At 39.1% G+C, this 23,112-nt stretch overlaps 1 protein-coding gene across 6 annotated transcripts in view; it reads right to left on the bottom strand.

Annotated features, from left to right (window-relative positions):
* LOC121275839 (sodium bicarbonate cotransporter 3-like) overlaps positions 1–23,112 on the bottom strand; it is a 242,370-nt gene that overhangs the window by 132,013 nt on the left and 87,245 nt on the right. For all 6 annotated transcript variants that reach the window (XM_041183535.1, XM_041183537.1, XM_041183539.1 and 3 more), the window contains 2 exons: positions 20,955–21,104; positions 12,357–12,495 (listed from right to left, as the gene is read on the bottom strand). In XM_041183535.1, coding sequence (XP_041039469.1) covers positions 12,357–12,495; positions 20,955–21,104 — 289 coding nt within the window. The remainder of the gene's footprint in view (positions 1–12,356; positions 12,496–20,954; positions 21,105–23,112) is intronic.

Here is a 23,112-nt window from a genome sequence, read left to right as displayed (position 1 = left end):
AAAGAGACAGGCATGACTGGGACCCATGCGAGTACCCATAGCCACACCTTTTATTTGGAGGAAGTGAGAGGAGTTTAAGGAGAAATTGTTCAGTGAGAAAACAAGTTCAGCCAGATGGAGGAGAGTAGTGGTGGATGGCCTCTCCTCCATCTGGCTGGAATCAGTTTGAGTGGAGATAAGAAATACTAAAAGAAGGACGTCACTGGTCGGAGCAATTTACAGGCCCCCTACTAGTAGCTACGCTGCAGGACAGAGTATAAATCGAGATATAATGGCAGTTTGTAAGAAACGAATTGCAAGAATCATGAGTGATTCTAATTTTCATATAGATTGCACAACAAAGCTGGCAAAGGTAGCATGGAGTATGAGTTCATAAAGCATATTCGGATAGTTTCTTAGAACAATGCATGCTGGAACCAACCAGGGAGCAAACTATATTAGCCCTGTGCAGTGAAACAGGATTAATTAAAGACCCCATTGTAAAGAATTCTCTAGGCAAGAGTGATTGTAGCACACTGAATTTCAGTTAGTGGATGAGAAATTTTGATGTAAAAAATTGCCTTAAGCTCAAGCAAAGGCAATTACAAGGGTATGAAGACAGAGTTGGCTAAAGTGATCAGGGAAAATAGATATAAATTTATAAGATGGTACAGAAACAGTGGCAGACATTTAAGTGGATATTTCATAACTCTCCACAAAGATATATTCCACTGAGAAAGGAAGATTCTGAGAAGTATGCACTGTGGCTAATAAAAGTAGGGATGGTATCAAATTGAAAGAAATGGCATACAATGCTGTGAAGATTGGTGGTAGACCAGTAGATTGGGAAATTTTTAGAAACCAGCAAGGGGTGACGAGAAAAATAATAAAAAGGGAGAAACTGGAATATGAGAAAACTAGCAAAAAATATAAAAACAGATAGTAAAAGCTTCTACAATATACAAAAAGGAAAAGAGTAGCTAAAGTAAGCGTCGGCTCCTGAGAGGATGAGGCTAGGGGATTAATAATGGGGTATAAGGAAATAGCAGCCACTTTGAACAAGTATTATGCATCTATCTTAACAGGGGAAGACACAAAAAATCCCAAGAATAATCAAGAGGCAAAAGAGGGGGAGGAACTTAAATCATGATCGATCACTAGAGAATAATTACTGAGGACTAAAGGCTGACGGGTCCACTGGGCCCGATGGCCAACATCAAGAAGTGGCTGCAGAGACAGTGCATGCATTGGTCGTAGTACATCAAAATTACCTAGACCCTTGGAAGATCCCAGTGGACTGGAGAAGTACAAATGTAACATCTCTCCAAGAGGGAAGGGAAACAAAGCAGAAAACTATAAGCCACTTGGCCTAACATCTGTCTTTGCGAAAATGCCAGAATCCATCATTAAACATGTAGTAGTAACTATCCACCACAAATAGGTGCCTAGCATTGCTAGTGAACAAGCTACAGTGCAACCCAATTTATAAGGGGCAAGCAAGTAAACCTGCAATTTTTCAGTCACTTCTTGACTGCTTTTGCTATTTTGTGTGCTCTATCTGCATCAGCACTTAGATTCTCATGAATCAACTGGTTTTTTTTTGGTCCCCTGTGAGATTACTGGCACTGCTATTAGGGTTTGGATAAAAAGATCTACAGGTGGATACCAGTTAGGTCAGGCTGCCGAGAGATGCTCTGTTCCCACCTGAAGTCCATACCACATTTGCAGACAGGCCCAAACATCAAATCACTCTGACAAGACAATTAATGTATGCAGAGACTACTGTTAAAGAAAGCTGAGACAGCAGACTGATATCACAAAGATATGGGAATGCCTGTCTGTCATGCTGGAGGTTTCCTTGAAAGCATCCCGAAGTCACAATCTTTCACATAATGCCACTGAAACCATCAAATAATGTACATCTCCTTGATCAATAGCCAAAATAAGAATTTGCTACAACCAAATGAACCAACCTTATCTACAGGCACAACTATCTGCCAAGAAGAATGGAAAACTGTCTTTAGAAAGTCATGGCAGATGCAGAACCGTGTTATGCACTGGAAGAACACTGCAGCTAAGGTGCAGCTTAGTCCTGGAAAATCCAGTGACTGTTACATGTTCAACTATATCACAAGATTTGTCTTCAATTTTTTGCAGATATGCTGAAATGTTGGCCTACGGAATGTCAGAGTGGGAGATTGCATCACTATTTGCAAGCAAGTCATGTAACACCACCTCTACTTCAGCTGCACTGAACAAGGAATCATGTTGCTACATTACTTGCCTACAGCCTCATGTTTGCACCTTGTCTTTTTTCCCACATTTTGCTTAAACTCTCTCCCAAGGGTTGAGATGTGTTTTGAGGACTTTTCAGACTGCCAATATTTTTGTCTGCCTATGATGGCACTTTCCATCAATTCCCTTCTTTCCATTTAAATTCCACTTACTTGCAATTTTCCACTGTGTACTGCCTCCAATGATCCAAATTTGCAGAAGTACAAATGAGCCAAACTTGAAAACAGTACATAAAACTTGCTAATAAATATTTCAATCTAAACTAAGAAAAAACCTAAAATCTAGGCTCAGTAGGTCAAAATTGCTAATTGTTGAGTCTCTCCCCAACTGAACAAGATAATGCATATATTTTTTGCTTTACCTTGAAGAACAATACATTTGAAACCATGCTTTATATTAACAATGTAGGATTTCTATTAACAGCTTTAGATGCCACAAAGTTTTTGCAATAGTTGTATGTCAGAAATCCACATCTTAATTAATAGCAATCATGGGTATAAATGGCTAGAATTTAAGATAGTTACTGAAATAACACATACAAGTAGTTTCTTTTCAATTATTCAACAATTCTGTTGCTCATCACAAATTCTGATGTACAAATGTTACACGTTTAATTCTACCAGGGTTAAAACCTACTTTGAAATATTTCATCCCTAGTACTGATGCATACCATTGCAATAATGGAATACAACTGCCCTAATGATGACTTATTTTAAATATTATCTTTCCAAAAATTAAAATTTCAGATGAAGTAACTGTTCTACATTTCCTGGTTATACTAAGCACTGACAACAGAAAGGGATTTATTTAGCTGGTAAAGAAACTCAGGCTCAGATTGACAGGTGGTGGAAGGCACCATTCGGAAGTTGGAAGATTGGGCATGAGGACATGGGCATCTAAGGTTTAATACTTGCCACAACTGGCTCGCACCAACCATTGCTGAATCTACATGGATAAAAATACATTCATACTGAAAACTTACAGCATAAAGAGGCCATTTGGCCCAATTGGTTTGTGCCAGTGTTTAGTCCTGGAAAATCCAGTGACTGTTACATGTTCAACTATATCACAAGATTTGTCTTCAATTTTTTGCAGATATGCTGAAATGTTGGCCTCCTTCCAGCCCCCTCCATCTCACTCAGTCTATTGCTACGACACTGGGGGACCCCACTACTCCATAGGTCATACCATTAATTTAAATGTTTAATTTTCTCACCAAAATGGCCAATTGTGCACCTAGACTTCTAGCACCCAGAAGAAAACAGACTCTGACCAGGCTTATTTCAAAAAAACTCAGAACGATTATTTTATTTTAAAACAAAACTTCTTTTCACAAGTTGCAAATACTGGTTAACACACAATTGTAATCAGGAAGTATAACTACCTATCTCTTCCTAAAGAATTGCCAAACACACACACAGAGACAGACACACAGACAAAATGGCAAACAGATAGAATCTCTCTGCAGAGATGGGCTTTGGAGGATGTGCGTTATAAAATAAAGGGCAACGTCTGCAGCGTCTCGATGCTGTCAACCTGGAGTTCCCTCAAGTGAAGACAGGCCACTGGTCCTGGTGGATATCTGGAAGTTCTCACCAACTGGTCACAGCCTTGCAGGTCTAAATGCAGTCTAGTTACACTCAGTTGAGGGTTCTCTGGCTACAGGTTGATAGCCACACAATTTTATACAAGGTAGAGGGAGGGAGCCAGCTAGGTAGCTTCCTTCCTCAGCTTGTTTCCCAACAAGACTGCCTTCAAAACAAGCAGGTTCACAAAGTTTTTTTCCTTTCACCCATGTCATTTCCAGCAAGTTACCAACCTTCCATTTCAGTATATTTTCTCCATCAATTAAAGTGATTACAGTTCAAAACAAACAACCAAGATCTTCCTCAAGTACCAGGTGATTCCTTTGAAGAGGCCCGTTTGCTGACAGTTCTTAGGTGAACTTATGACCTAAAAAAATCCCAGGTTAACATTCAAGTGTCCAGATCATGGCACATCCTTTCATTTTATAAAAGAAACATTCAGTCTTGAGCGATATGATTATAACATGCCTCTGCCCTTAAGAAATAAAACACCATTTCCAAACGTGCCTCACCGCAAAGTATACAGAAAAAGATATATACAACATATCAACAAAATTCAGGCATGCATTCACTCAGCCATTCGGTCTTCACAGAATCGTTACTGTGTAGGAGGCCATTAGGCCCATCATGTCTGTACTGGCTCTCAGAGCATTTTAACTTAGTACCAATCTCCTGCCTTTTCCCCCGTAAGAGTTTGTACAGTTTTCTGATTTCCTTGTTTTCCAGACAATTTTTTAAAAATTACATCCTTGATAATGCATCAATTATATTATCTTTTCCAGCAATACGAACATTTTCTAAGTTATACGGTTATATTAGCAAGCTCCAACGCAAGAGTCTGTCATTCTGAGTCTTAAATATTTCCACAGTGGCCAAACGGTTATGGTCAGTATGTACGGATATTTCTTTACAGCCATGAAGGATAAACGCCTCAAAATGCTTAAGAGCCGGTTACAATGACCAGGGTTTCCTTTTCTACCATAGAGCATCTCTTTTGATGCCGATTTAATTTTTAGAAAAGTACCTCACTGGCTTCCCTATACCTGATTCATCATCTTGCAATAAGACTGCACCCACCCCCAAGTCACTCGCTTCGATTGCCAGCTTGAAGGGTTTAGCAAAATCAGGGGCGATGAATGCTGGTTCATTAGTTAGAATTGCCTTCAGCTTCTCAAAAGCTGTCTGGCAATCTCCTGACCATGTCACTTTAGGTTTCTTTTGCAATAAATCTGTTAGTGGAACTGCAATTGTGCTGAAGTTTAGCACAAATTTATGACAGAAACCATACATTCCTAAAATTCTCATGATTTCTCATTTAGTTTTAGGGACAGGGAATTCCATCTAAGCCGGTACCGTCGTTGTTCTTGGCAAGACTTGTCCCTGTCCTACAATATGCCCTAAATAAATTACTCGCATTTTTGTAAACTCACTTTTTGCAAGGTTGATTACTACATTTGCCAACTGTAATTGTTTAAATAAGGCTTGTGAAGAGGAGATGTTAAACTCTCCGATCCCGCAATGACCACAGAGACTCAGGCTTCTTTATAACCAGTTTTATTCAAGCATATGCAAGGGAGCCGCAATCATTCCTAAGAATGGACACCCAGCTCCCTGACTGATTATATTTCACTACTTTTGTACTTTTTCTTATCATAACACATTTGAGTACATTTGAATACATCCAATCGGTAACCGACACACCAGCTCCATACTAACTTTATCCTATTGAGTACATAAACATGCTAACCAATTATTCTAAAGGATGAATACATAATTATAGTATCCAATCAGAATTAAAGCACATACGCAAAGACCTTGGTTCTTACAACTCAAGACTGTTTGTGTTTCATCAAAGCCCCCTCATTGTCCATCTTCCCATATCTAAGCTAAAACCATCTGCCCCTTCCCTATGTGAGAGGGCAGTATACTTAATCTAATTTATGTCATACTTTTGTCTCCAGTCTGACTCTCAAGGCTGTGCAATGTTCATCTGGTAATCTTCAACTCTTAATATGTTTAGCAGCCATGTCTGCCTGGCGATTTTAGGGATTTTTCAGTAAATTCTTACTGTATTCTCTTTTAGCATTTTTAATTTCCCCCTAACAGTTTGCAATTGTTTTAAATAGTCTTACCACATGTTGCTATAAACCAATACATCATCCAAGTAAAATACACAGTTAGGAACATTAGTGATCACCTGACTCATTAGTCTTTGGAAAGTGGCTAGAGCACTTTTTAGTCCGAATGGCATTACTCTGCATTGATATAGCTCATTTGGCATGACAAAAGCTGACATCTCCTTAGCTTGTGATGTTAAAGGTACTTGCCAGTATCCTTTCAACAAATCTTTGTAAGGAATGTGGCACTTCCAACCCTGTCAATACAATCTTCTAGATGAGGGATTGGGTATGAATTAGTTTTTGTTACTGCATTAACCTTTCCATAGTTTAAGCAGAATTTGGTTGACCCATCAGGTTTAGACACCAACACTAATGGAGAATACCAACTACTTTGACTAGGCTCAATTAGGCGATTTTTAAGAATATACTGAAATATACTGAATTTCTGCTGTCACTTGTGCTCATTTCTCTGGACTTAAATGATAAGGATGTTGCTTTATAGCAGAAAATTCCCCTCCATCCACATCATCTGTGACTGAAGTTGTAGGCCCTGATTTATCTCTACAGATCCCTTTAAATTCAGTAAATAACCTCAATCATGGGGATATTCATGACAATATGCCTTAATCATTGTTTTGAGAGTTTGATAGTATGTTTCTAAAGCTTGTAGATGAAATGCAGTGGATTTTAACTGTTTTATTCCCAAACTATTCATTATTTGCTGAAAATTTTTATACATAAAATTGGAACCTTGATCCTACTAGATCTCTCCCAGTAATCCATAGAGTAAAAAAATTAGGTTAACTTCTCTACCACTACTTTAGCTGTATTTATCCTTAAAGGGATGGCCTCTGAAAATTGAGTTGTCATATCCATTGTACTAAGGGTATCCTGGCGTCCTGCTTTCATTTTTGTTAATGGCCCCACACAGTCCACTAACACCCTGCTATATGGTGTTAGTGGTAGAATGGGTATGAGAATTAAGGGTGCCAGTTTGATTGCATGCTGTGGTCTTCTTACCATCTGGCACGTTTTACCAAACTGCACCATGTCCTTATGAAGACCTGGCCAGTAAAACCACCGATTTATCCGTGCTTGAGTTTTTCATATCCCTATATGCCCTGCCATAGGAATTTCATGCGTTATCTGTAATATTTCTATGATATTTGGGCGGTACCACTACCTGATGAACAAATGTCCACTTCTCATCTGCAGGTCTGTGAGGACGTCACCATTTCCTTATTAGTATCCCATTTTTAATGTAATAACATTCTGGAACTTCCTTAGCCTCAGCTTCAGTTTGGGGTGATTTTGCTATCTTACTTAACTCTGGATCAGCTTGTTGAGCCTCAACTAGATATTTGTAAAACATCTTTCAGATTATCTAAGTCTTTTAAGAAAGTTTCAACCAGCCAAATACCTGGGGGTCTGTGGTATCACTCTGACCTTCAATGATGGACTCTGCTTAGCCATTGCTCGGGTCATCATACACGAAGGAAAAATCCCTGGAATCTTTTCTTGTAACTGCTCCGTCTCTTTAAACTCATTTGGGCTTTCTGTAAATAAGGGAGAAACTACCACCTTCGCTCCAGCTAAATCATTTCCCAGGAGTAAATCAACTCAATCTACAGGTAACTCCTGAACAACCCCTACTGTCACTGTCCCAGGCATTAGGTCGCACTCAAGTGCATCTGGTACAAAGGTACGGGTATATACTCCCCACCAATACCGCTGAATAAAACTTTGGCTTTTAATGCACTCTCTGCTGAAAAAGTTATGCCTTTCTCCAGCAAAAGTGTTCAAGTGGCTCCCATATCTCTTAGTATTATTATAAGTTTAGCTGTCTCATTTGAGGGATAAGGGTTATTTTTCCTCTCAACAAAAATTATTTATAACTTTCATGTATCTTACTCACCTTTCCTGAACTGTGTTCACACTCAGTTTCACAGCTGCAGTTAACGCTACAACTTGATCTGTTGTACTTTCAGTCAGGGCTCCTTTTCCTCAATCACCCTTACATATCCCAATAAATCCCACGGATTTACCACGCAACTTCCAGCACTCTACATGAACATGTCCCACCTTGTTACAATGGAAACACTTAGGTCTTTGAATATCACTTCCAGTCTCAGCACCTTCCTTTCCAGCCTGAGAAATATCCTGGATATTCCCAGCTGTCTTTTCTAATCCCTGGCTACTTGCCTTCCTTTCAACTTCCCAATTTCTATCCTTCTTGGGTTGGTGGAGATGACAGAAAAAGGGTTTGGATTCATGGACCAGCTCAATCATCAGCCATCTCTGCTGCCTGTTCAGCTGTTGCGACTCTCTAGTCTTCAACATGGGTTCTAACTACTGGAGGAAGTGAATTTTTAAATTCTTCGGGAGAATTATTTCTCTAAGAACTTCATATGTTGTCTCTACCTTTAATGCCCATATCCAACAGTAAAAATTACTCTGCTCTACCCTCTCAAATTCAATATAGGTCTGTCCAGACTGTTTCCTTATATTCCGAAATTTCTGCTTGCATGCCTCAAGAACTAATTCATATGCACTCAGAACAACCTTTTTTTTTAAAAAACTGCATCATAATCCACAGAAACCACTTCTAACAGCAATGCATAATCCTCATGCGCTCTACTCATCAACCACTCTGAAAAGAGCAATGTCCAGATTTCTTTTGGCTACTTCACTTGCTTAGCCACCTCTTCAAACAAAATGAAGAATGCCTCTACATCCCTTTTATCAAGCTTTGGGAGGGCTTGCACACATTTAAACATCTCCCCACTAGGAGTTGGTTTGGAGGTTTTCTTTCACCATCAGAAACTTCCTCAGCATCCGAGGTCTCTTTTTTAAAAGCCCTACCTTTTATGCCGGTATTCCCTTTCTAGTTCCATCTCTCTTTCTTCCAATGCTAACTTCTCCCGCTGGAGGTCAAGTTCTTTTATATTCTCTCGTTCCCTTTCTCTCTCTCCTACCTTTCTGCTTGCCCCCTTTGAAATGTTTTCTCTTTTTCCTTTACCGCCCTTTCTTTGTCCTTTTCTTTTGCCTCCAATTCAATTCTTTTTAGTTCCTTTACATGTTCAACTTGCTTCATTCACAACCGGATCTTAGCTGACTCAATGGACTCATCCCCTGGAGAACGTGGTCTCTCTGGGATCCCCTCCAATTTCAAATGCTGCCTCAACTATGTCTGCTTTCCTCACCCTACAGGTAATTCTAACTCCAACTTATCTGCCAATTCAGTTAGCTGAGTCTTGGTTACATTTTGCAAACCAGTCAGGGTTACATTTTCAATTGTAGAAAAGTCTTAGCAACTTCCAATGTCATTTTAGTTTACCAATGTATAAGAAACCTGGTCTCTGTCCTTTTATTCCTTGCCAATTATTATTCTGGGTCCAATCATTTGCTGTCCCTATTTCAAATCCCACAAGATCCCCAATTTATGGTACAACCAGAATGGCAGGAGTGTGCAAATTGTCAAGCCCCACTACTCTACAGGCCAAATCTTTAATTTGTTTAATTTTCTCACCAAAATGGCCAATTGTGTACCTAGACTTCTAGCGCCCAGAAGGGACTCTGGCCAGGCTCCGTTCAAAAAAACTCAATGATCAATTTATTTCAAAACAAAACTTTTTAACAAGTTGCAATTACTGGGTTAGCATATATTGTAATTTGGGAAATGTAACGACTTATTCCCTCCTAAAGAATTCCCCCAGCATACACACAGACAAATGGGCAAACAGATAGAGTCTCTCTGCAGAGATGGCTTTGGAAGATGGGCATTATAAAATAAAGGACAACGTCTGCAGGGCTTCGATGCTGTCAATCTGGAGTTCCCTCAAGTGAAGCCACTGGTCCCAGTGGATGTCTGGAAGTTCTCACCAATTGGTCTCAACTTTACAGGTGCAAATACAGACGAGTGACACTCGGATGAGGGTTCTCTGGCTACAGGTTGGTAGCCACACACAATTTTAGGCAAGGTAGAGACAGGGAGCCAGCTAGGTAGCCTTCCTTCCTCAGCTTGTTCCCCAACAAGACTGCCTTCAAAACAAGCAGGTTCACAAAGTTTTTTTCCTCTCACCCATGTCATTTCCAGCAAGTTACCAACCTTCCATTTCAGTATATTTTCTCCATTAATTAAAGTGATTGCAGTTCAAAACAAACAACAGATCTTCCTCAAGTGCCATAAAGTCATGTGATTTCTTGGAAGAGGCCTACTTGCTGACAGTTCCAAGATGAATTTATGACCTAATTAAAAATAATCCCAGGTTAACATTCAAATGTCCAGGTCATGCCACGTCCTTCCATTTTGTAAAAGAAAAATTCAGTCTTGAGATATATGATTTTAATACCATATATATTGTTTCATTCGCCATGATGTACTTATCTAGCATTCTCTTAAATGTATTCTCTTATGCATTTGTGAATGCTCACAAATTTATCTTGGATTTGTTCTCTAAGAAAAATTCATCCCAAAGCACTTAAGAGATGTAATGAGACAAAAATTGACTCTAAGACCAAAGCAACAGATATTTAGAAGCGTTTTCAAAAGGTAGACAAGGAGGTTGTATTAAGACGGATCTACAGCAGGTAATGGAGGGATTCAGGGAATGAATTTCCAGACCACAGGGCCTAGAGGCAGCTGAAAACAGACAGCCAATGGTGGAGCGAAGGGAGGGAGATAGAATCATAGAATACAAAACGATAGAGGATAAAGAGTGTTCAGGGTGGGTGTGTTTGGGGCTGGAGGAGGTTACATAGATAGGGACAGGTAAAACAGGGAAGTGACAACACAAGGATGATAATTTTAAGATGGAGGCATTGGGGTCTGAGAGCCAAAGAAGATCAACATGGATAGGGAATGATGGATGAGTAGGATTTGGAATGGGGTGGGATAGGATTATGGAAATTGGAGTTTTGGATGTACTGAAAATTTATCGAGGGTGGTAGATGGGAGGGCATCCATGTGAGCACAAATAGTCAAATCTAGAGAATGCAAAAGCAAGGATACGCATTTCACCATCAAATGAGCTGTGACGGGCCAGATACCAGTGAAGTTATGGAATCAGAAAAAGAGGCAATTATGATGGCGAGGATGTGTGTTGGAATTGGAAATGCAACCTGGGGTGACAACGAAACTGTGAACAGTCTTATGTAATCAATGATAATGGCCAGGGAGGAAGAAAGAATCAGTGATAAGGGAAAGTGATTTGTGCAGGAGAAAGCTGATGGATTCAGGCTTCCCAATGTTTAGCTGTGGGCAATTGTGACTCTTCAAAGCATGAATATTCTGGCAACAAAGGCTGTAGAGTTTGAAAGAGGTGCTGAAGAGGTAGGTCCAAGTGTTACTAGAATACATATCAAAGCTGACTCCACATATGGAGATATTGCCATAAGACAGCAAATTGAAGAGGCAGGAAGAAGTATAGAACTTTGGAGGGATTTAGACGTAATGGTAAAAGAGTGGGAAGAAAAGCTATTTCTGGAAACATTCTGGTTGCAATGAGATAAATAAGAATGCAGCCAAGGAAAGACATCCCACCAAACTAGATAATGAATGACAGAAGGATGGTTGATCACATAAAAGGCTGCAGAAAGACTAAGAGGAGAAGATATAAGGCATCATTTTGTCCAAAACAGAAGGTGTATTTTATAGCTTTGGTTCGGGCCATTTCAGTGCCATGGCGAGGATTGAATTCTGACTGAAGAGGTTGAAACATGAAGTTGCAGGGAAAATAGGCATTGATTTGAGAGGTGATATTCAAAAACTTTTATGGGGGCAGGTGGGGACTGATAGCACTTTGAAAGGACGGGGAGCAACCTCAGCAGGAGGAATCATTTAAAATGTCAGCATGTAGACTAGGAAATGAAGTTAGATGGCAGCAGTTTTGTGAAAATGGGATGAAAGGAGTAGGAAGAGGGGGTCATGAACAAGATGAACTTGGAGACTCGAGAAAATTTCTAGGATAAGGCTAATTAAATTCCTAGAAAAGAAAAATACGCAGATTTTAAAAATAACTTCATAGCTCGTCCAAATCACTGACTGCAATATAAATTGCCATTTTTCCAAAAAAAGGTTAAAATATTACAATACAAGCAGATTTAATAAAGCTTCCAAGTTAGCAGAATTGTAAAATTAGGCTTGCCAATCACCAGAGAAAATTGTTGGTAGTTTTATCAGAATCTCAATGAACATCTTTTCGTGACACGTAATCCTTTGTATACCATGCAAGATTACAAAAAGTATTATTCTGTACATTGGGGGACACATTCCTTTGAAACAATAGTGTACAAGGGTGTACACATCTTCCCAGGGTAACCAGGAATTAAAATGAAATCAAAACAATAAACCCATTATCACAATATTAGCACCTACCGGGCTGTTTCTTTCCATTCACAATCTTCTCCATCACGGAAACAAAGTTCATCCAGTTCTGTAAATAGATCATGAGGCATGTGCTCCTCATCATCATCCTCTATCCCCAGGATAAACTGGACGCGTTGAGATGGGGTATCTGCATTTTTTAAAGATTAGAATAAAATCAGGTTTAACTACTGCATTCATTCAACAAACTTGTGTGTTACTATTCAGTTTTTTTTATTTAAAATGCTCTATAAATTTTAATGATGCACATCTGGTTCACATATTGCTCTATAGATTTAAATTTTCTGAAAAAAGTTAGAATATATGAATGCAGCTTGACATTCCGAAGAATTTTGGTCACAGAAATAATACCATTTTTGATAACTATGCTGCCACCTTAAAAAGTTTCTAGAACATTTTAAATACATAAACATGGAAGTGCTGATAAACAAACAGATTTGTACTCTACATAGGAGCTGAATAAAATTTATTGTACAACAGATGCCTAAAATGCATACTCCCAACATTACAAGTTGCCTTGTGTCATACAGAATTCAATGATGGAAGGTCAACAAATTAACTGTGACAAGGGTTCTGCCTCTTGTATTTTATTAACCGGCCATCAGAAGTTGTACCTCTATCTGCATCTCTACAGGCGGCCATGTATAACTAAAAGTGAAGCAAATCAAATTACATAAAGGGAGAGAATACAAAAAGTGCTGGATGAATAGGCCATTTTACACTTCATGCATACATAGTGCTAATTTAAAAGGTGACTTCAAATTTTCAATCTTGCTGTCCAACTGATAAGGATTTATAGTAGACAGCTTCACTAACAGCAGAAACAAGCAGTACTTATAATCAATTGTGCCTTAATATTGCACTTATCTTCTAAAATGCTGCATCCTAAAGTGAAATTATACTACTTGTTGACATGGGTGCGATGTCTTAATCCAATAATGTTCATTGTTTTATTTTATTTATGGCAAAGTGATTGGGGCATGAACTGGATTTTTGATACGTACTATTTATACAAAAGAGTAGGTCAAATCTTTTCACATTTTTCAGAGGCATTTTTTTTTAAATGAAAGATGTTGTTGCATTGGAAGCATACCTGATGAAATCTCATTGCGTTTGGGCTTGATGCAGGTGATAAACAATTTTTGCTATTTTCTTTCATTTGCATACCAAGCCTCTGCACTGTTTCTAGCCTTATTTTGTATATTGCTGTCCTAAAAAGGGAATGTTCATTTTGTAGGCAAGTTTCACTAGTAAATGAGACAAATAAGATCCATAACTAAAAAAAAATGGCTGCTGCTGCCCAAGAGTAAAATAAATTTCTGGGGTATTTGTTTGTACATAGCTTTCTATAAAACAAAACAGGCCAAGTGGAATTTTTTTTAAAAATAAAAACAACTGTTCACATGCCTTTGCACTTGTGTGCTTATAAATATAGCAGTCTACATTCACATTCTTTAAATTAAGTATAACCATGCTGAGCTTAAATAGAAAAAAAGACTTTCTGCTAAAGAGCCATAATTCTTAAATACACTATATACAAGCATATACTGCAGTCCAACTCGTATAGGTGTACACATTTTCACAATATAGACAAAGAGCCACATGCAGCTTGGCACGAGTTATCCATCTAGGTTTTTAACATCCTGAACATCTTTATTTGCTCTAGTCTTACATTATATAGGAGTGTCAGAACTCCAAACACCCCTCCAATTACTGTACAGAAGGGGAAAAGATGCATGAATTTTCCCCCCACAATACTGCTTTTCCTTTCTCACTACCACCTGTAAAATTCAGCCAAAAAAATATAAATTCATGTTTTTTTATGCTACTGTTTTATGCCACATAAAAGAGTAATGAGTCATGAGGAGCTTATGTGCAGAGGCATCAGTACTGAAATGCTAAATCCGGGTTTTTTTCCTCCCAATCATATAGAATGCCAACAGAAACTGTGCAGTATTAGTATTTTATACATGTAATGCACACATCCTTTTGATCCCTGATCTTAACTATGAGTACCAGTGCTTGGATCTTGGCTATTGCTGGGATTTCTTGAAACTTGCTACTGGCAGAAAAGGGATCATTGCTGTATAAAAGTCAACCTTTGAAGCTTCAAAAACAAATCATTCCAAAAGCCAGGGTTGACTTTTCCACAGAATACCAATGTGAACTGGTGTTGGTGTAGGTGGTCATCATTTTGAAATGTGAAAAAAATAGCTTAAAATTAAATCAGTATGACAGGTTTTATTGAATGAATCAATTCTACAATCCTACCTTACCACAATCAAAACATTTTTAAAACTAACATCCGATGCAAAGAGTTCAAATTCACTCAGTCACTTTGGCTATGACATCATCCTAAAGATCCCACTCTGGATCAGGTTTGGTGCCTTCGGTTTCAGAATCAAACCTCCACAACAAATATTCCTCTCCATCTACTGAATTGCATATTCCACATTTTTTGAATAATCTGATGACTGTTTGTGATTAGCAACCCTCAATTTGATGAAGAAACCATAAAAACATCAAGAAGGGCAGCATGCATATTTCCATTCTTAGTGACGGGGTTCTCTCCATCACCATCACCATCACCTCTTTCTTCTGGTGTGAACGTAATCCTCAAATAGCTTGTTGAGGCACACATCCAAAGGTTGAAATGCGGATGTTAGACCCCCTGGTATAACTGCAATTTGCGTGTTATTTCTTCATAGGCGCCTCTTGATCTCATCAGTTATAGGGGCCTGAACACGTATCACACTAATAAACTGTGTTCTTTGCAATGGATGCCTATTCCATACATTATTGATCCACAACTTCACTCTATTCTCATGCATCCAACCATTGTCATGGACAAGCACAGAAACTCCTGCAGGGAACTTTATTTTCAACATCATTTTGCCTTTCAAAATTAGCATAGGCTTTAATTTTACTCCCCTGGCCATGCTAGCTCACTACGAATCTCATCTTTTCATGCCCTGTGGTTTTCACTACGACTATTTTCAAACCTTTCCACTTCACAGTTCAGCCGCTGGGCATATCAAAATTCCTGGGCATTTCATCCACGCTGCTGTTGTAACAAATTGGGTACCCATGTTTTTGCTGCTGTCCCAAGATGAATCTCTGGAAACTGGTAATTTTGGCTCTCTCTGAACAATCTTGGTCTTCTGCCACAACACTAGACATGTTCATTTAATAAAACAGATACACCGACTAGCTGTTGCTCTGAAATCTTGGCTGGATTCGGTTTGGTTTGGCCCACTTAAGTGCAGATAAACACATTGCATTTCTGGTGACTATACCCATTCTAACCATTTTTAAGGACCCATTGCGATATATGCTTCTCAAGATCATGCCAGTGACTAGTCCCTATTCTCATGGCACATTTGGTCTTGAGCATCTTCTTCAGGCTGGCTCCTTCTGGCATGTTTTTCACGTACACTGAATTCATTATTGCACCACAGTTACTTGACAAGTTAGCAAAGGTTACAATTTTTAGCTTGAAACCAGCTTTGTACTTCATTCTTTTTGCTAGAGGGCCCATTTCTGTTCATCATGCTATGTGGGCTTAAACTCCCACACATTATCTTGAAAACAGCCCATATCATCTGTTTTGTCTCATCAGCCAACTTTTAAGATGCAAAAAACATGTATTTGAGATGAAATATCTAGGCTGACTTCTAATGTGAGTATAGCATTTCTTATGCAGTCAGGCGGGGGGCAGGGGCGGTCGACTTAAACACCAAGTATAGGCCCAAACATGATTTTGACACCAAAGAGAAAGGGCTTGTCTGAAATGCCAGGTTGTCTTGCCGTGATCTATGGTATATCAAATCTGTTCTTGATTTTGAATACCTCTTTCAAATTAAATTTTCTTTTAAGCTCCTCTTCTCTGAAGGAGAACAAGCACATATGATGCCATTATACTCTGAACAAAAGATTGCTACATGAAATGACTTAGCAATCTTTATGATCTCCATCTTAATTGATTTTAGACAGAAAAACAGTGATAATTCTAAAACACAAGAGTAAAAATTTCTAGTTTAAAAAAATCATATCCTCATTGAAAAAGTCAAAGCAGGGAGAATGAAAAAAAATGAAAGTAAAATTTATTTTGAGCATCAGCTATGAAGTATATTGTCTGGGCAGCATCGATAGATGTATTTCAAAATAAAGGTAGTATTACTGGAATTTAGCCAAGTGGAAACATGTACCCAATTCTGAATTTAGCCTGCCCTAGAATTTGAAGATGAATTATAAAACATCAGAAACGTGATCCTAATCAGTTACAGAGAAACAGCACGGCTGAAGATGGGGTCAACAAACTGGGTGAAAGTTATTCTAGGCTTACTGACTCTGCCAAATAACAGCCAGACCTTTGGAGTGAACACACATATGGAAAATAGTAAATTAATATTCCTTCTGAACTAAGAATTCTATAGAGTTGATCTAGCCTATCCCTCCACCCAGTATAATCACCACAATCTGCACACTTTTACATTTGGATCTGAAATATTAAATTTTGTAACTTTGCCCCTGGTCAGCACATGGGATGAAACAGGCCATACTGGCTGTGTTGTCAAGGCAATGCGTGGGAGTTTAAGACCAGCCTCATCTGGAGGTGGAGGCTAAATATAATGAAATCTCTCTGTCTGACTCGAAATAGCATAAAGCAGATGGTTCCAATTGAAAAATCAATCACCAAGTTGCAAATTTCTGAAATGGCTTTATGGAAAATAAAGTTATACAGTACACCAAAAACTGGATTTACTTGCCCAGACATATCACCGCTATTTTACCATACCAAGGACTAGCAATCCAGAGGCCTGGGCTAATGATGCAAGCATGAGTTCAAATCCTACCATGGAAGCTAGGGAATATATACTTGATTAGTTAAATAAGTTTGGAATAAAAAGCTAATTCCAATAATGGTGTCTATGAAACTACCAGATTGTTGTAACAAAGTCACTTGGTTCACTTGCTGTCCTTCAGGGAAGGAAACCTGTCATTTTTACCTGGCCTAACAACTCCAGACCCACAGCAATGTGGTTGACTCTTAACAGTCCTCTGAAATGGCCCAGAACAACACACTTATATTAAACCACTATATATTAAAAAGACAGACTACCATGTATCTCAACCAAAACACCAGATTTGGACAGGTCAAAGGTACAAGCAGCTCAGATGACCCTGCAAAATCCTCCTCACTAACATATGGGAATTTGTGCCACAATTGGGAGACTGTCACAGAATAAATGAGCAACAGCCTGACAGAAAATTATATCATTCAGCCAACATCCCAGAGCCCACCCATCCTGGATACATTATGTCCCACAGGCAGGACAGACCCACCAGGCCTGTTGGCACAGTGGTATACCGTTGATAGGGAACAGGACCTGGAAATTCTCAACATCAAAGTTGCATGGTATTAAGTCAAACAGGGACAAGAAAACCTCCTGTTGAAAACAATCTATTACCCTCCCTCAGCTGATGAATCAGTACTCCAAGTTGAACACCACTTAGACAAAGCACTGAGGGTAGCAATGGCAAGAATGTACTCTGGTTAGAGCAATACTGACCAACCCCTGAAGGACATACCAGCCAGACTGGACTTGCAGATGAGAGAACCAACACGAGGGGAAAAAATAATTTAGGCTCATCCTCGCCAATCTACCAAGGATACAGGCCTAAAGAGCTCCTGCAACTATGTCCTACAGCTGAAATGATTATCCTTCAACAATCACAGCCATCTTCTTTTGTGTTAGGCATGGCTCCATGGAGATGTTTCCCTCAGGTTCCCAGTAACTTCAGTTTTGTTAGGACTCCTTGATGCCACACTCTGTCAAGGGCAGTCACTTTTACCTTACCTCTGGAACTCAACTGTTTTGTCCAGGTTTGGACCAAGGCTATATATGTAGGTCTGGAGCAGAGTGATCCTGTCCACACAGGGATCAATGCTGGGGCATCAACTATTTACAATCTGTATCAATGACTTGGATGAAGGGATCGAATGTATGGTTGCTAAATTTGCTGATGACAAAGAGAGGTAGGAAAGTAAATTGTGACAAGGACATAAAGTCTACAAAGGTATTGAGATAGGTTAAGCGAGTGGGTAAAAATTTGGAAGGTGGAATATGATGTGGGAAAATGTAAACTTGTCCACTTTGGCAAGATGATTAGAAAAGCAGTACATTATTTAAATGGAGAGAGATTGCAGAACTCTGGGATACAGAGGGACCCGGGTGTCCTGGTACATGAATCACAAAAAGTTAGTGTGCAGGTACAGTAAGTCATTAGGAAGCCAAATGGAATGCTGTTGTTTATTGCAAGGGGAATGGAGTATAAATGTAGGAAAGTTTTGCTAGAGCTGTACAGGACCTTAGTGAAACTACATCTGCAGTACTGTGTACAGTTTTGGTCTCCCTACTTAAGAAAGGATATAATTGCATTAGAAGCAGTTCAGAGAAGGCTCTCTTGACTGATTCCTGGGATGAAGGTGTTATCTTATGAGGAAGCCTCTTATGAGGTTGGGCATGTATCTACTGGAGTTTCGTGAGGTAACCATATCGAAACATATAAGATCCTGAGGGGACTTAATAGGGTGGATACTGAGAGGACATTTTCCCTAATGACAGAGACCAGAGCTAGGGGCATACAATTTAAAAATAAAGGGTCTCCCATTTAAGACAAAGATGAGCAGATTTTTTTCTGAGCAACATTAGTCTATGGAAGTCTCTACCCCAGAGAGCAATGGAAGTCATTGAATATTTTTAGGACTGAGTTAGATTGACTCCCTTGTCAATGAAGAATCTAAGTGTATGGAGAGAGACTGGAAACTAGAGGCCTAAATCAGATCAGCAATGAGCAGGCTCAAAGGGCTGAATGGCCTACTCCTGCTCTTAATTCATATGTTTGTATGTAAACTAAAGATATGGTATACCAACATAAGTACAAATCAGTTTTAGAGTTTCTTATTGTGGTGCATCCTATCAAGGCATCCTACTTTCTTTTTGAAATAGCCTTAATGGATTATTTTCCCTGAAAAAAAACATTTTTATGGAAGAAATAATTTATTAGACAGCAATTTTTTTTTAAATGGTGTGGAAGATGAGCACAATGAGGCCAAGAGACTGGGATGGCATAGAAACATCACTGTGAAGCATCGCAGGTCTACAACCAAGAGGAGCAACTGCTGGGACAGGTTAATTTTTCTTCATTTTCCATTTTTTTGTATTTAAATGTTTAAATGAGAATAAAAGTTAGGTGATTATAAAATAATGTTCAAATACAACACTTTAAGCGCAATTATGGGTTTTCTGTTGATACCTTGAAATCTATTGCCTCCTGCTCCACTCAAAATAAGTTACGTTAGTAAATCTCTTTCTAGCCTGCTAACTTAGTTACCTTATCTGTGTCTTGCATTTCTTGAAGTCAATCTAAAAAAAAATTCAGGAAGCATTTGAAGTTTGACATTCACTTTCCTGACATGGATTTGAAATAAAATCCAATTGCATTCAACACTCAAGGTAGAGTTGAAGCCAGAGGGAAAAAAAAAAGTCTTCCTTGTCCACCCTCTTCTGAAGGTACCAACACTAATTCATGCTTTGATGTGTTTCGACAGGTGCCAATGCTCTGCTATACCCACAAGTGGTTGTTATTCCTTTGCGAGATTAGTTACCAAACATGCAAGACTGTGCAGCCAATCTTATCCTATCTTCTAACAAAGCACAACCTTTTCAACAGGGATGATTGGATTTCCATTGGAAGAGAGTATCCCGTCTGATAGCTTTCCTTCCCCTAGCCAAGGGACATAGAAATCACTGATAAAAATCAAATTACAAGGGGTCAAACCAGCCCTTTGCCGATCAATGGCTCATTAATAGCCAGACTAGATGGCAGTTATTCAGCTCCCTAAGTAGCTAAAAGGGGTAAATGAGATAATAAATACCGTAAAAGAAATATATAATAGAACAAATTGAAAAGGGAAAGAAAAGCATAAAAGATTAGGAGGCAGCTGAGGCAAAAGGAAAACGCAGGGGGGAAATCCATGAACATATAAAGAGAAAGGAGACAGCATGGCAAGAAGGAATGCAGCAGGGCACTGCAGTGTGAAGACAGAAAGGAGAGAGTGGAAGAAAGCTTCAACCATGAGAAAGGACAACTCAGGGAGGGGGTCCATGAATGCTGAGAGAAGTGGAGAGTCCCATGAGCATGAAAAAAAAAAAGCAGATGCGTGAGGTGGCCTCACAAACATAATTTTGGGGCGGAGGGAGGGTGCACAGGGTTCAAAAAAGAGAAAAGAAAGATGAAAAGAGATATAAAGTAACAGGAAGAAAATGAATGGCAAGAAGAAAACAAGAAATCAAGCACATTTTCATCTCTATTTATGTAATTTGGAATTTTTAAAAATTAGTTCATGGGATGTGGGCATCGTTGGCTAGGCCAGCATTTATTGTCCATCCCTAATTGCCCTTGAGATGATGTTGGAGAGCTATCTTCTTGAACTATTGTGGTGTAGGAAAATCCACAGTACTGCTAGGGAGGGAGCTCCAGGATTTTGAACCAGAACTATTGAACACTACTAACAATTCTTACCATATGAGGGAGACTCTCTTCCATCATCTTTATCAGATTCCTTGTCCTTTCCTTTTTTCCTATGATGATGCTTATGACCACGATGCCTGTGACGCCTTCGGCTTTGTCTACCGAGGGGAACATGAACCCCAATGTATACAGCCCTATGACCTAGAAAGCAAAAAAACAGAGTCACAAAACTTCTGACAAAACCCACAGAAGCCAATATTAATCATGAAAAATGGGAATGAGGGAACGATGTACTCTTTTCTCTAAAAGCAGAAGTATCAGAAAAGCTTGTGCTTCTTAGAGGACTCCACTGTGGACAAACATCTGCCATAAAACTACCCTTGAACTGAAAATCTTCACAAATGTAAAAACTTGACAATATTATAATTACTTAATCTTATATGATGTAGCTCATAGTGATGTAGCATTCATTGCTTTATAACAGGGTCCTCATTTCATGTAAACCATAATATCAAGGCCATTTATGACAGCAGATTACTGAAGGTGCATTATATGATCTTTACTGGTACTTTGGCGACTATTTCACAACATTTTCCATTATTTTGTCTAGGGTGTAAGCGAGTAGCTGAGATATACACAAAATACACCAGAAGATAACACCACCAAAATTCCAAGCCCCATAATTTGCTACAGGAGTATAGCAAAAGAGAAATCTCACCCAGCCTGACTGCAGGGTCAGATAATTTGTCAAAGCGAAAAGACAGAGAGAGAAGTCTCTGGTAAAAATGAAAGTGCTGCTCTTAAGGCTGAATTACTCTTGAACCAGTCCCAAGGGTGCAACAATTTTAAGGCATGGAACAGAAATGAACCTGCTAGAGCACCCAAAACTTCTGTCCAATTCAAATATGATTCTGGCTAAAACAAGCTACGGTTGCAAGGGGCTAGATAGTGGAAGTGGGTGACAAGGGATGTGTCAAACACAACTTAGGGACAAGTGGAAGGAAGTAATGCAGGTACTCAAACTGACAATTCCTTAACCCCCCCAAGAACTCTTGAATGTAGGGTAAAGTTTAAGGATCCCACGAGCAAGAGTAAGTGTAATGGCTGTAAGCTACCATTAATGCATATTTTGTACCTTTCAGTCAGTAGGCCTATACTTTTGTGCATTCATTAGTCAAAAGCATCAGCCCATGCACTAGATGGTCTGTAGCGCCACCTACATATGGCTAAAGCATCCTGAAATGCAGGTATGCTTATTAAAATTTCAATATCTCTGGGAATTCAAGGGAAGAAATGATGAGAATTCTCAAATTGTTAAAGTACCAGTACTGATTAATAATAAGCATTCTGTGTCATACAGGAAAAGGTTACACACAACTCCCAAGGATGGGAGGGCGACAGCAGAGAACAGGAGGAGAAAGCGAAGGAAATCCTGGGAACTCACCCCACTTAATGCTGTGATAGATGGATATGTTCAAGAGCCATTCACCTAAAGATACTTGCTGCCAAGTATGTATAGTCAAAAATCAGAAATACTTTGTTTTGAGGTTCATACACTGAAGAGACATTTCATGAGCTGAACATGAAGGAAAAGAATTGAACTGCTTTAACCTTATTAATTCCTTATCCAGACAGGGAGAGGGGGAAGTGAAAGAACTAACAAAGGAATCTTCAACAACTGGCATTGGAAACAAAAACTGGTAAGCTCAGTCATGAAATCCATCTCTTGCACTTAGTCATCCAGGTTTGTCAACTCACGGTGATGTAGGAGATAATCTAGAAGAAGACTCGAGTGTGATTCACAACTCCCAAGGAAGTCAGAGGTTGAGGTATTAGAGATAGAGAATCTGGACAGAGGTTTAAGAGGATGTTAAGACACTGGCTGCTGAGTATTCATCGATTTTCAGAGTCCTGCCATGAAAAGACAGGCAGAGCTTTGGAAGGTATTGGAACAACTCTCACAATGTGTGACAGATAGCCACAGACTCTGGTGCCATTCTTTGCGCTAATAGAGAAAGCTTCATCACAATGCAGAGTATCATGGAACAAAGAGCAACTCCAACAAATTCTTCATATGTTCCACAAGATACAGAGCCCATAGACTCAGACATTTACAGATCAGAAAGCCATTCAGCCCATTGTGTCTACACCGGTCAACAAAGATCTGACTACACTAATCCCATTTTCCAGTGTTTCGCCCATAGCCCTG

The sequence above is a fragment of the Carcharodon carcharias genome, chromosome 3, assembly GCF_017639515.1.
Source record: "Carcharodon carcharias isolate sCarCar2 chromosome 3, sCarCar2.pri, whole genome shotgun sequence".
Lineage (NCBI taxonomy): Eukaryota > Metazoa > Chordata > Chondrichthyes > Lamniformes > Lamnidae > Carcharodon > Carcharodon carcharias.
This window is presented reverse-complemented; position numbering and strand designations above follow the sequence as displayed.